The 14,523-nt window shown below is 37.6% G+C and overlaps 2 protein-coding genes across 5 annotated transcripts in view; one reads left to right on the top strand and one right to left on the bottom strand.

Moving 5' to 3' along the window:
• LOC26529403 (RING-box protein 2) overlaps positions 1–9,004 on the bottom strand; it is a 29,926-nt gene extending 20,922 nt beyond the window's left edge. Inside the window, exons 1-2 of one of the 3 annotated variants that reach the window (XM_015178250.3) lie at positions 8,762–9,000; positions 7,835–7,869 (exon numbers count right to left, since the gene is read on the bottom strand). In XM_015178250.3, the coding sequence (XP_015033736.1) occupies positions 7,835–7,869; positions 8,762–8,883 (157 nt within the window). In that variant the 5' untranslated portion in view covers positions 8,884–9,000. Of the gene's footprint in view, positions 1–7,834; positions 7,870–8,761 lie in introns of all 3 variants that reach the window. The other 2 variants (XM_047009737.1, XM_047009736.1) reach the window with 2 other exon arrangements.
• Positions 293–6,537, top strand: LOC6643376 (facilitated trehalose transporter Tret1). 2 transcript variants are annotated; one of them, XM_002066071.4, is made up of 7 exons: positions 293–495; positions 1,256–2,199; positions 2,299–2,449; positions 4,185–4,310; positions 4,563–5,348; positions 5,417–5,705; positions 5,781–6,537. In XM_002066071.4, exons 1-7 carry the CDS (start codon positions 361–363, stop codon positions 5,966–5,968), a joined length of 2,619 nt encoding a protein of 872 aa, XP_002066107.1. In that variant the 5' UTR covers positions 293–360; the 3' UTR covers positions 5,969–6,537. The 2 variants fall into 2 exon arrangements, with proteins under 2 accessions (XP_002066107.1, XP_015033706.1); XM_015178220.3 differs by lacking the exons at positions 293–495; positions 1,256–2,199; positions 2,299–2,449 and adding an exon at positions 3,908–4,094.
• Positions 9,005–14,523: the final 5,519 nt, after the last annotated feature.

Raw genomic sequence — 14,523 nt, forward strand, 5'->3', positions numbered from 1 at the left:
ATCCCTCCCCTCTTACCCTACCAATTTACCTTATGCCTCACATGAGAGTGTGTGTGTGTGTGTGTGTGTGCTATCATATGCAAACATATATGTATATGAAGTGCCAAGATAAGAAACAGACATCGCGCTATATTTTTTAACCAGACAGTTGATTAGATGTTACATTTTCAAGTGTTAACTATTAATAGTTATTAATTTTTATACTATATTTATATATACTTGCAGCAAAGACCATAAAAACAAAAAAACGCAAAAGGAAAATTCTTCAAATAAGAATAAAAATAGTTGATGAAGAAGTAAGACAAACGTCAAGGAAACATTTCTATATAAAGTTCAAGTGCAAATCATTAAACTGATAAGATGAGTGGACGTGACAATCGAGGCGCCGGCGGCGGCGGCGGCGGAGGAGGAGGTGGCAGTGGTGGTGGCCATCATCATCATCAGCCATTGAGCAGCGCCATGGGCAAGCTTAAGGAGAAATTGACCAGAGTTGGTGTAAGTATCATAAACTTAAACTTGAGGTAGTCACTCTTACTAAACAAAGTTCAAGCGAGTAACTTGCATTTGAAGTGATCCGATTAGATTTAGATTTATTTGATAGGACAAAAATATGCAATTGATAATGATATTTCATGTTCTTTAGGCAAAGTCCAAATGTTTTCGTACCAAATAATGGAATTGAACATAAGAACAATGCATAGCCGAGTCATTTGATACCCTTTCTAAACTCCTCCTATACACCCATATTTTGTTATACTTCGTTAACTTTAAAAACTTTGCATTTTACTAAAATAATCTCAGAATTTCTTTAAGCATTCACTTCCTTGTAGCATTTTCTTTTGCGAAAAGTATCTTGATGAAATACTCTCAATATTTAGGTCATTGACCATTGATAAGAATGCTTCCTAGTAACACACTGATTGATATATTTGGTGTTGTTATTGTTGTAAATAATATTTAAAGTCCGAAGGAGAATATTCAAGAATATGTATTGGTATTTAATAACCACGTGAACAACGTTCAACAGCAACAACATTGAACCTTTTTGTCATGAACTTGTAGAAGAGATTATGCTAAAAAAGATCATGAAAATCGAATCTGGGATTACGTCGGCTTAACGCTGCTTATTTAATCTGAATTGAAAGCATATTTTTTTAATCCGCAATCGTCTGTTGTGGTGTAGCCACGCAGCTAACGTTTCAGTTTTGCCGTTTAATCGGTTTTTTTTTTGTTCTCCCTTCTCCCAATTTTTAAGGACGATTTGGGTTATCATCGTGTGGAAAGCAATTTGTCTACATCAAATACGGCCACAAGTTTGGATACAATATTGCCAGAGGATCCTTTTCTATTTCCACAAGAGGCACCACAGCGTCATCCTCAACAGAGTCCAAGCCAGAGTCAGCAGCAACAACGTCGTTTTCTAGACGACGAGCCGCCATTATCTTTTCGTCCATTGCTCGAGGACGATGACATTAATGAACCACCCACACAGCAGCAGCCCCAACAGCAACACCAACAACAGCATCGTTCACCTTTAAGCGCTAGTGGTAGCTTGGAATTGACCCCCTTACCGCCACCACCCACAACATTAGAGCCACGTGATCGCCAACAGCGCAGTATTCCCGGTGAGGATTTGCAACGCAGCAAGCAATCTCTGAAAGGTTCACGTGTATCCTTCGAGAAAACCAATAGCAAACAGGCAGCCGAGAGCAGTGACGAAGATAGTTTCGAGGATAAGCGTATTGGTTTCCAACAGCAGAAGGCCACAAGTGTTGATCACAAGGGCATTTTGAAGGATTTAAAGCATATATTAGCCAACGACAATCGTCGTCAGTTTCAGGCCAAAAAGCATGTATCATTGGATGTGAAGGGAACACGTTTCCTACAAGATCTACTTAAGGAATCATCATCCGAAGAGGAATTCCATAAGACACGACGCGAATTCCAAGGACGCAAACATCAAAGTCTTGATCCGCGTGTTACATTTAAATTAGACAAAGTATTACAAGGCTCCAGCACAGACAGTGACGAGGAGGGCGATGATGCTGAGCACAAACGTCTGATACATAGACCCAAAGACATAACCAAACCTGTGATTATCGATCTAAAGGATTTGGAAAGTGAAAGTGACGAAGATTTTCTAACATCACGACAACATTTCCAACAGCAACGTTCGATTAGCACAGATTCCCGCAAAAGGTATGTACATACAATATGCTCAAATCATATATGTAATCATCTTTTTATAAGTATGTATGTGTATTTATATAATCTCTAACATTGAAACGCAATTTCCAGTCGACGTTTGTACGAAATGGATGACATGGGCAATAAACGTGGCGACAATATCCGACATGCAGTGCCCTTTGTACGACAGATCACTGAAGATGGCAAACCCAAACTTGAGGTCTATAGACCCACAACAAATCCCATCTATATATGGACACAGGTAGGTCAAACTTGTCTTTACAATAATATATCTATGTAGATAAATATATAATATCTATTGTTGGCTCGTTAAACGATACGAATTAGGCGCCGCAGTCTTATGAATGGCATTACACACACACACACACACACACACGCAAAATAAGAAAAAGGCATTCTTTTGAGCAATTTAATATGCGTAAATTGTGGGTCGTCGTCATCAGCCACCAGCCACATCATCATCATCATCATCATCATTATCATCATTATTCCATATTGAAAGCGCGTGGCGAGGCGGCAGCTATTTTTCGCACGATTCATCGTCCTCGTTGAGTTGCTTGCTTTAATTGAAATTGAAACTGGAAATAAACGCGGTTACTAGTTAACTTATGGTCAGACTAAAAATATATATGCCTGATGGATGGTTGCTTGGCCGACTGACTACTTGCCATACTGGCTACTTCTGGCAAAATGCATTGTTTCCTGATAGTGAACTGGACTTGAATGAATTTTCAACTTAGTTGCATTTTGCATATTAAGTGGGTTAGCTCGAGAACTCGCGTAAAAGTCAACATAATACTATACACAAAATAGTCTAAAATTTTACAAAACTTTCTTGACATTGGATAATTGATTTATACAGTGACGGATCGTTAGGATACTGCCACGTGCCTCACCACAAACCATCTCCTTTAAAACGTTATTTTAGCTTTTAAATTTAAAATACATATTGGGATTGATTTTTCTCATATTAACAACTCACAATGTTTTGCCAATATCTTCAACCATTTAAGTACAGTCACCATAATTCCAAAAGGAACCACTTTTTGTAGATTGAGAGATTTTTTTAAGAAATTATAGAGACGAACAGATGTTTGAGATTTCATTGTAGATGTCAAATTTCATAAACTTTTCAAAATTTTCCCAACTATTTGCCTAAGAAAGGCTATCAAAAAACCGCTACAAACTGCTCTCAGCTGGCTGGCTTTAAAGTGATGGGGAACAGATCATCAAGAATAGCTTATTCTTTGCTTAATCTTAATCTTTCACACGTAAACAGCGTGATAAGCTGCACACACTCACACAAACACAGAAATGTGTGTGTGTAGTAGTGCTTGTTGTAGTAGTCTTTGTCGACCAATTGTTTGCAAAGATGCAAATACTATATAGAGATGATGATAAGGCATCTGATCATTAAGTCCATTAAGTTAAAGCCAACCCTATCCAATCAATATATATGTTTCTATATACAAATCAATGTCTGTTATATGTATGTACATACATATATGTTTGCTTATATAGATTATGTACGTGACTGAGCCTAACTAAATAAAAATAATCTGAATCTAACGGCCAATGCAATGCGAAAAATATTGACAACTTTCAGTTGAGTTTTGTCAAGCAAAGCGCATACATTTTTGTTTTTATTTTTTATTTTGTTATATTCACCTGTTTAGAATTATTTCGAATTTTATTGACCAAGGCTTTAAGTGAAAGGCGGACTTGAGCAATTAACCTTGCTAATCCGTGTCTATAGAATAGATTGAAAACTCTTAAAAAAGAAAAACGAACGAAACGTTAAAATGAAGATCCTTATGCGAGCGGACACTCATGTGTCCTTTTCGGTGCCAGTGGAGGAGCCAAAGGCTATATGTACTGTCTCTCAGGTGCCCAAAAAAAAAAAAAAAAACGAAAGAAACTTGTTGAAATTTGAAACAATTTTTTAAATACTTGTATTTCTTTGGTTTATTTTGCAGGTTTTGGCTGCTTTGAGTGTATCATTGGGCTCACTGGTTGTGGGCTTTGTGAGTGCCTACACTTCTCCGGCCCTAATTACCATGACCAATGGCAACATTACATCATTTGAAGTCACTCCACAAGCGGTAAGTAAAAGCGTAATATGAAAGTCTTTTGAGTTAGTTGGAAATGTGTTAAAAAAGTGAATGAAAAATCCGTAAAGCAATATGCTAAAAAAAAACCTTTCTCTCAACCTTTTTCCAAACGATTAGCCGAATCAGTGAGGGATAAATGATCCTTTCAAATCTTTCCACAACTGATTTCAATCAGAATTAGTCTGAAAACCTTTTCCAACTGATTTTAAATTATTGTTACTAATTTTGAACTCTTATTTCTAGGCCTCTTGGGTTGGCGGAATTATGCCCCTGGCTGGTCTACTTGGTGGCATTGCGGGCGGTCCATTTATAGAGTATCTGGGACGTCGTAATACAATTTTGACAACGGCCGTACCTTTCATTGTGTCTTCATTGCTGATAGCATGTGCGGTGAATATTACAATGGTTCTTTTGGGACGTTTCTTGGCTGGATTCTGTGTGGGCATTGCCTCGCTGTCGTTGCCTGTATATTTGGGCGAGACTGTGCAACCGGAAGTAAGAGGAACTCTGGGCTTGCTGCCCACGGCATTTGGTAATATAGGCATTCTCCTATGCTTTGTGGCTGGCACCTACATGGATTGGTCAATGTTGGCCTTTTTGGGTGCCGCACTGCCGGTGCCGTTCTTGATTCTAATGTTCCTTATACCCGAAACACCACGCTGGTATGTGAGTCGTGGCAGGGAGGAACGTGCCCGCAAGGCACTCAGTTGGCTGCGCGGCAAGGAAGCGGATGTGGAACCAGAATTGAAGGGTCTACTGCGCTCTCAGGCCGATGCCGATCGTTCGGCCACACAAAATACCATGTTGGAGCTGTTGAAACGGAACAATCTGAAGCCCTTGTCCATCTCATTGGGTCTGATGTTTTTCCAGCAGTTGAGCGGCATCAATGCTGTGATTTTCTATACAGTGCAAATCTTCAAGGATGCTGGCTCCACCATTGATGGCAATGTGTGTACAATTATTGTTGGCATAGTCAATTTCATGGCCACATTTATTGGCATTATATTGATTGATCGGGCGGGCCGTAAGGTGAGTAAATCGACACAGATTTTAAAAAACGAAACCTTAACTAATTAAAATTAACAATTTCTTTGCAGATTCTATTGTATGTCTCCAATGTGGCTATGATTATTACCCTTTTCGTGCTTGGCGGATTCTTCTACTGCAAGGATAAAGCTGGCATTGATGTGTCCAATGTGGGTTGGCTGCCTTTGAGCTGTTTTGTTGTCTATATCTTGGGTTTCTCGCTGGGTTTCGGTCCCATACCATGGCTAATGATGGGCGAAATTTTGCCAGCCAAAATTCGTGGATCGGCGGCATCAGTGGCCACCGCATTCAATTGGACTTGCACATTTGTGGTGACAAAGACTTTCCAAGATATGTTGGGTAAGTTTCTATAAAAATAATAGACTTCTGGAATTCGAATTGCTAATAATAATTGCTAATTCCCTGTCCAAACAGATGTCATTGGTTCATATGGTGCCTTTTGGCTATTCGGAGCCATTTGCTTTATTGGCCTATTCTTTGTGATAATCTATGTGCCCGAAACTCAGGGTAAAACACTCGAGGATATTGAGCGTAAAATGATGGGACGTGTGCGTCGCATGTCCTCGGTGGCAAATATTAAGCCGCTGTCCTTTAACATGTAAAGCAACAAACACACACACACAAACACACTCATATATATATAAAAATATGCCATATTATCAAACAAAACAAAACATAAAAAAGAGGATCTTTAAAGCGATCAAACCAAATATTAGTCTGTAGTGTCCTTTTAGTTTATAAGTCCAGAATTATTGACTCCTAATTCAAAACAAAAAAAAAAAAAAAAATAGATGAATCTTGGTTTTATGTAGAGGAGCGGAAAAAAAAACTAATTATGAAGAATTTCCTTTATATCTATTGTTAAAATTTTTAAACTTTAAGTTCTTAGTTTTATATGTATGTAAATTATATTGAGTTTTACTAGCAATAATTTGTTGACATTTGAGAAATTTCAAAACCAAAAGGAAGTTATTATGAATTTATCGGTGTAGCAACAAAGAAAAAAAAAAAAAAACAATGAAAACAAATTTTAGCTATAACTAATCCCCCCCACCATCAGCCCCCATACACACTCTAAGAGAGTACATCAATTGGCTATACATATACCTATATATTTCGAATATACATATTAAATATATTAGATAAGAGAGAATGTTAAAAAACAACCCAATTCAAATATTTTAGTTCTATATATACATATATATTATACGATGTAAATTAATTTAAAAAAGTACAACTAAAAAAAAAAAAATGACACATGCAAGATAAATTGTTTTCAATTTTGGGCAAACAGAGATCGTCTCACTATATACATACATACATATGTATTTCATTTATGAAAGTGGTAGTCAATGGAGAATAAGTTGACCTTGGCTAATCATGACCCCCTTGCCAAGAAAACAATGTCACCGCAAATACGTGAGAATTATAAAGAATTTGATTCAAAACTGTACTTAATATAGTATATACATATATGTAAGTATATAGTGTCATTCGTACTCTACATGTTCGGCATACAAAAATAGAATTCCAAATTGCAATTACAGTACTTTTTAACCCCCCTTACATGTTCAGTTGGCGTATATATTTATAATCATGTTTACATCTGGCTGACTTGAGGCTTATGAAAGACTAGACAAACTTTGATGTCCGTTTCAGGTTCGTTCTCTTATCGGTTTGGCATTACGACGACAATGCAAAATTGAATCAACATCATCACCGGATTTATTGACGTTAGCCACTGATTAGGAGAGACATTCACAGAACAAACGCTCAGACATTCTAGAAATCGGTGGGAAATTCATCATGCTATATCAGCTACCGACATTTAAAATGTCTACAGACAAAATGTCCTACAATATTGATCTATCTATTTCGATTTCCATAGGAATATCTCTTTGATATGTTTGATTGTTTAGAATGGGTGATTTAAATCGGCTTGGATTTTAAACTGAAATGTTAAGTTTGAGTGAACTATGAACAAGACTAACAGAGCTAAAAGTCAGACACATTTAAGTTTCTACAACTTGACTATTCGATATATATGTATGCTTGTCTTGCTTGATTTAGTATAATCTTCGATTAGTTCTAATAAGGCTAAATTGATACAACATTAAGCATCGTTATAGCCGATAATCATAACAAAGAGCTGACATTCATTCATTGCTGATACTGAAGTTTAAAAGCAACAATTTCAAGCACTTTGAATTGTTAAACTGTGGAGCGAAAACACAACAGTCCTAAGGCCAAAATGTTTGATTGTTCTACCAAAAATTGTAGGTTTCCTTTTTTGGTAAAATTCTAACCTGGGCTTCGTTTTGCCCAGAAAGTTAGCCGGAGCATTATGAATTTTTAGCCAAATCGATGGCTAAATGTCATTGACATGATCACTTGGCGTTACTTCGGCTATTTCTTTGTCTTGGTGTCTTAATCATCATCATCCTCATCATGGCCTTAAGTCCACTCACCCATAACTTGAACACGGCATATGGCACAAATATCGCTGAAATTAGAAGCAATTAATAACCAGAGGGCCGGGGCTAACTTCGACCGCGTCAAAGTTTGTATACCCTTGCAATTTTTTTGGTAACTCTTTCCTTACCTATAGCCATCAAAGTGGAATAACGTTTAAGCTAAAAAGGCTAATGTTTCCGAAAGAACGGCCTACATAGGAAATAACGAAGATATTGATCAAAGTCACTGTTTTCCACCGATCGTTCCTATGGGAGCTATATGATATATATACCTGATCCTTATCAAATTTGGCACAGTCATTAATAGATATATTAAACTAACAAATGTTTAATTTGAAAGCAATCGCGTCAAAAGTAACGAAGTTATTGACAAAAGTCACTGTTTTCGAAAGATCGTTCCTATGGGAGCTACATGATATAGTAACCCGATCTTGATCAAATTTGGCATAGTCATTTATATGTGTAATTAACTCACCAATATTAAATTTCACGACAATAGCTCAGAAAATAACGAAGTTATTAAGAAAAGTCACTGTTCGTGACTTTGCCATTTGTATGGGAGCTATATGATATAGTGATCCGATCCGGCTGAATCCGAGATATACAACGCCTGCAGTATATACAAGCCTACATGCAAAATTTCAGCTCTGTAGCTCCAACGGTCGAGGAGGAGATTGCGTTGATCCAGACGGACGGACGGACGGACGGACGGACGGACGGACGGACGGACGGACGGACGGACGGACGGACATGGCTATTTGAACTCGTCTCGTCGTGCTGATCAAGAATATATATACTTTATATGCTCGGAAATGCTTCCTTCTATGCGTTGCACACTTTTGACCAAAATTAATATACCCTTTTTGCAAGGGTATAAATATGTACATATGTATATGTTTTATTGTTGGCTCAAATATTCACCATTCGACATCCCAGCTCCACATAGCCACAGCATTCCATTTCTTTAGCGTGAACATTTTTTCCGGCTTGCTGCCGTCGGCATCTGTTGGGCGGTCCACTGAGTTTTCACCATCGTCGGCCATCGCACTTACTTAAAATTATTATTTATGTTCAACAAATAAACAAAAACAATTTTTTTTATCACAATTGAAATTAAGGGAATTGTGGGTGGAGAACCATCGATGGGACTATCGAGTATATCGATAGGTATCGCATTTTAAAACCTATCGATGCTTTTTGGGGAAAAGATAGCAGCCCGGTTATCGATTTTTGAATAACCTAAAAGGGAAACAAAAAATTATTCAGCCAACCAGAAACCGGTACTTCGCTGAAATTCGATTTGGCTGAGCGAATTCGCAATTGCTGAGCGAATTCAAAATGACTGAGTGAATTTCATGTCCATGATTTAAACGGGGTATTCATAGTTAAGAATTTTTTTTTATTCCTCTTTAAAGAAATTTCGTTTGAAAACGAAGTTATTGGAATTATTTTTAGATAGATTCAGCACAGATGTAATTCTGGTCCCGACCTCAATCATAATTTTGTTTCGTTAAAATCGGTTCAGAATTACGGGCTGTATTTTTGCCGCTAGTTCAAAAATCCGGGTTTCGACAAAAATATCTCCGAAAGTATTTCGAACAACCTCGAACAATACTACAACGAATAAGTTAAGCCATAAAAATGAAAAGCACACATCCAATATACCCCCTTTAAGAAAATATAATTAGCTCATTGTATACTTTGTCAAGTGCCCTATCCAATATCTGTGCGTCTGGGCACACATAGCCATGAGGTCGTAAATAACGGAAAGTGGCCTCCGTACTGAAACCGGACGGCTTTGCTGGATCCTTCGTTCATCAAGATAGCCATCATGTTATCGTGGATGTAGTTCATCAAGTCAACAATCACCCTGGCAGAGCCAGCGTTCAAACCCACGAATACTTTACTGAGAAACTACAATAACTCTTCCGTTGTCCTGTGTCACAAGGACAGCAATGAAACTAGAGTCGTTTTTTCTTCTAAGTTGAGGGTTCCCCGTTTTCCACCTCTGTAAAAATTAATATAAGTCTACATATATTATCATATTTCTATGAACTTTTAAATTCATCTTACCGAAAACGGCAAATACAGCTCATCTTTGGAGATGGGGTCATCGTTGACCTCATTTGTGAAAAACTCATTTTTATACCATTGCGTGTACTATAAAATTGGTCAGATGCTTGTAACTCACAGAAGGAGACGTTTAGACCCCATTAACTATTATATATTCTATATATTATTGATCAGCATGAAATTCTGAGTTGATATAGCCATGTCCGCCTGTTGGTCCGTCGGTACAAAACAACTTCATGCCTTCATTTGGAAAGCTACTAGAATGAAACTTGGTATTTGAGCTACTTATAGCCTGCGTAAGTAAAGAAAGTCGGTCCACTATGTCACATAGTTATATACGAAATATGGGTGAAGGAGTTTGAATATCCTTATAAAAAAGCTAATGTGATAATTTCGAAGTAAATAATAAGATGCCAAAATTTTAATAAGATCGGATGTTTAGAACACAAGTTGCAGTCAATATTACTCGGCTCTGCTCAAACGCTGCCGACTGCGCTACCAGCAGCCTACTACGTCATTGTTATTTTATTTTTATACCCTTGCAAAAAGGGTATATTAATTTTGGTCAAAAGTGTGCAACGCATAGAAGGAAGCATTTCCGACCATATAAAGTATATATATTCTTGATCAGCACGACGAGACGAGTTCAAATAGCCATGTCCGTCCGTCCGTCCGTCTGTCCGTCCGTCTGGATCAACGCAAACTCCTCCTAGACCGTTGGAGCTACAGAGCTGAAATTTTGCATGTAGGCTTGTATATACTGCAGGCGTTGTATATCTCGGATTCAGCCGGATCGGATCACTATATCATATAGCTCCCATACAAATGGCAAAGTCACGAACAGTGACTTTTCTTAATAACTTCGTTATTTTCTGAGCTATGATCATGAAATTTAATATTGTTGAGTTAATTACACATATAAACGACTGTGCCAAATTTGATCAAGATCGGGTGACTATATCATATAGCTCCCATAGGAACGATCTTTCGAAAACAGTGACTTTTGTCAATAACTTCATTACTTTTGACGCGATTGCTTTCAAATTAAACATTTGTTAGTTTAATATATCTGTTAATGACTGTGCCGAATTTGATAAAGATCGGGTTACTATATCATATAGCTCCCATAGGAACGATCGGTGGAAAACAGTGACTTTGATCAATATCTTCGTTATTTCCTATGCTAAGATTGTAGGCCGCTCTTTCGGATACATTAGCCCTTTTAGCTTAAACGTTTTTCCACTTTGATGGCTATAGGTAAGGAATAAGTTACCAAAAAAGTTGCAAGGGTATACAAACTTTGACGCGGTCGAAGTTAGCCCCGGCCCTCTGGTTATTATTAAAGTGTAGGATATATGTACATACATAGCTGTAAACTATCAACCTAACTATGTTTTATAAGCACTGGCAACTAAGGCCTTCGGCTTAGACGGAAACTACATCCAGCCACAATGACTTGGCTACTTAGACAACTCATCTTCCGAGGACTGTTTTTGTCAAATCAATTGATTTGACAATGGTTTATCGTATATATTGAGTCTGAGCCGAAAGAAATACTCAAATGTTGTCGGTAACATTTGAACGGTACCAAGAACTCGCTTCGATTTGCGGTCCTTGCTTCTCATTATGGTGGCATTTCCTTTACCGGATTTTTTATTCGATTTTAAGTCCGTTTTACGTTTCGAATGTACTCGTGCAGGTCTTTGGTCCACGGCGACGCCGGCGTCATAATGTACGTATGTATGTAGGTCCATGATGAACTATTTAAGTATAAGGTGGTGCCGTCGTCAAATCGTACGGTCCTATGTATCTTAACAATAAGTGCGAGTGAGAGGAACGTAGCTCAGGTAGTGTAAGAGAGATGACAGTAATGTGTCCGCTCACAACTTCACTTGTCCAAAGTGAAAAAAACCTCTTCGTGAGCAGCGCTGCTGCCGACGGGGCCACCTGATACTAGGTTAAGCGTCGCACGACGAACACTTCGGCACCGGTACATGCTGCTGACGAAGTTTTGATTGGCTGGAGTGGGACACAAAAGCAACAACGGAGGCAGCGCAGTAGCGACATCGGCATGTATATTTATTTTACTGATTGACGGAATATTGTGGCATTTTAAAATTGACTTTGAAGTGGATAAGTATTTGGTGCAGGTCTCTACTAGCAAGCGCCAGCAACTTATTTTTCCAAAGTAACAGTCATGCACTCGTTAAAGCGACGACTGCAAAAACACTTCGTTTTAAAATTACATTTAAATTTAAAAAAAAAAGTGTATATTGATTTTGCCCAAACTGGAGAAAAGTGAACATTTCGTAACCAAGATTGGCGGCAACAAATGTGCCTATTAAAAAAAATCCCTTTTTTCCTATTGGCCTGTTGTTCATTCATTGATGGTGCGACTCACGATCGGGGGTGGCACGATTATGTGATAAGAGTATAATATGTCATCGCTTTCATATTAATAGTTTCCTTCAATTTTAACTATGTACACTTGGACAAATGTCGCGGGCGTTCCTCCATAACATCGAAAAAGGGAATTGTTAGGTTTTTCCCGACTCTCAATTTAAGGAGTACATTTTCTGCATTGCAACCCACGGCGTCCTTTCTTCCGGGTGTCAGTTGCTTTCTAGCTGAGCCGCAAGCCTAGTAAATGTATTTGAAGACTTTAGATGAAATGAAAAGAATAAAAGGTCCGAAAACTTTTACTAGTTGCAAGGCAGCAGTGTTTAATCAATTCTCCTATAACCATAGTTTTTTTTATAATATTCCAGAGTGAAGATTCAATATTATAAACTCGCTTTTTGGAAATGAGCTAGGAGCAAAGTATCTCCTACTACTCTAAACGAAAATATTATTAGTTTTTAACTTTTAACTTTGAAGTAGTTTGGAGCATAATTGTTCATTTATATATGAATGTACATAATTCTCGGTTACTTTCGAGTTTTAAAGTTTTTTACTTTTCTGCAAAACATTAAAACATCAAAAATTAAGGCATGTTCGAATTTTGTCTCTTCTGCAAAACGGAAAAGGAAATCATTGGGACAAAAATGCAAAGCAACTTAAGCTGACTAATTCATCCTCTGGACAAATTCTCTAAAGCCTGCGCCACTTGGCTATCCTCGAGATCTGTACTCAGACTCTTAATTGAACCTCCATTGTCCAGCATTGACATTGGCTGTTTCGGTGCCAGTCCGACAATCTTCATGCCCGATGAAGCATCCATGGCAAAAAATACTTTGGTGAACGGAATATAATTTGGAAAAAGACTTGAACAAACACAAGTTTACAAGATTCCATATTAATTTTAAGGGTAATTTGGGGTAGTTGATTCCGAAAATGACCTCTTTTTTTTTTTGTTGGTTCGCTTTTGTTTCCGAGATATTCAGGAATACCTTTTTCAAAGAGCCTCAGTTCACGTCGAAATATGTTAATTTTTTAAATTATATTTTCTCACGAATGTTTTCTTTACTACATGTATCAAATCATCGTCAAATCTTCAAGACACTGACGACAAGACATATCTGTCACCATCACTGTCTCCGATGTTTGTCACCAACGCTGTTTCCGATGTTTTTCAAAGAAATTATATTTGTAAGGTACATATATTCAAAATTATGGATTTGTGTCAATTTTTTTATATTCAGGATACACGGCCTTTTTACTAACAAGGAGCAGCATCTGATATAACTTACCCAGCTTTACTAAAAGTTCTTTTAGACTCGCAAGATGACGCCGGAGCACCCGGAAATTTCTTAGCCATATTTTTTTAAACGTTTGAATCGATGGGACAACCCTAAAAAATAAGACAAAAAATTTTAGTTTTAGTAGTTAATGAACAAATTTCATCATCATTTTCCAAATGCTGCCGCATAAAGAGTTTGTCACTAATCTTTGAGGTTGACACTTTTCTCTTGTAGTTGGTCCGAGACGAAACGAAAACCGTAGAGGCTCTGGTTTTTGTCTCTTTTGTCGTCTGTTCAGCATTTGAGACTGACATGAAACCATCGTTTTTAAAACGCGGATCGAGAATAGTTGCAATTCTAGATATAGTGCGTGTCTCCAGGCCCGACGAGAGGGGGGTGGTAAAGGTGGGATTCCCACCTGGCCCGAAGTTTGGGAAAAGTTTAATATGTACCTTTACAACTTTATCTGAACCGAAATGAAAATAATATTACATTCTTCATATAAAGCTTACTACCACCGGGCCCTGATATCTTCTCGACGGCCCTGCGTGTCTCATACTGAAAAATGCGTGCAGGGAAACGTTCCTTCAAAAAATTATAAGCACTTAAGCCTCAATAGTTAACTCGTTCAAGGCTCGTTTATGTAGCTCGCAGATAAGTGGATTAATAATTGAAATAGTAACATTTTTATCCGCAAAAATTGTAACGATCATTAATCGTGAAACGGCTTTCAAACTATCGATAGTAATTATCGATAGTAACTGTTGGAGAAGACGTCATTGTTAACTTATGTTAGATTTGTATACATTAAGATTTTTTTATATTATTTGTTTAAGATCATTGGAATTTCAACCACTTCTTTCTGGGAATCGAAGAGAAGAAGACTCTTTTTTCTTACTCCACTCCACAAAAACGTTTTTAATAACTTTA

This window comes from Drosophila willistoni (assembly GCF_018902025.1).
Source record: "Drosophila willistoni isolate 14030-0811.24 chromosome 2L unlocalized genomic scaffold, UCI_dwil_1.1 Seg168, whole genome shotgun sequence".
In the NCBI taxonomy this organism is placed as follows: domain Eukaryota; kingdom Metazoa; phylum Arthropoda; class Insecta; order Diptera; family Drosophilidae; genus Drosophila; species Drosophila willistoni.

Coding starts and splice junctions, on each gene's coding strand:
- LOC6643376 (XM_002066071.4), top strand. CDS start 361: ATGAGTGGACGTGACAATCGAGGCGCCGGCGGCGGCGGCGGCGGAGGA. Junction 5,349..5,416: donor TTGATCGGGCGGGCCGTAAG/GTGAGTAAATCG, acceptor ATTTCTTTGCAG/ATTCTATTGTATGTCTCCAA. Junction 5,706..5,780: donor GACTTTCCAAGATATGTTGG/GTAAGTTTCTAT, acceptor CTGTCCAAACAG/ATGTCATTGGTTCATATGGT.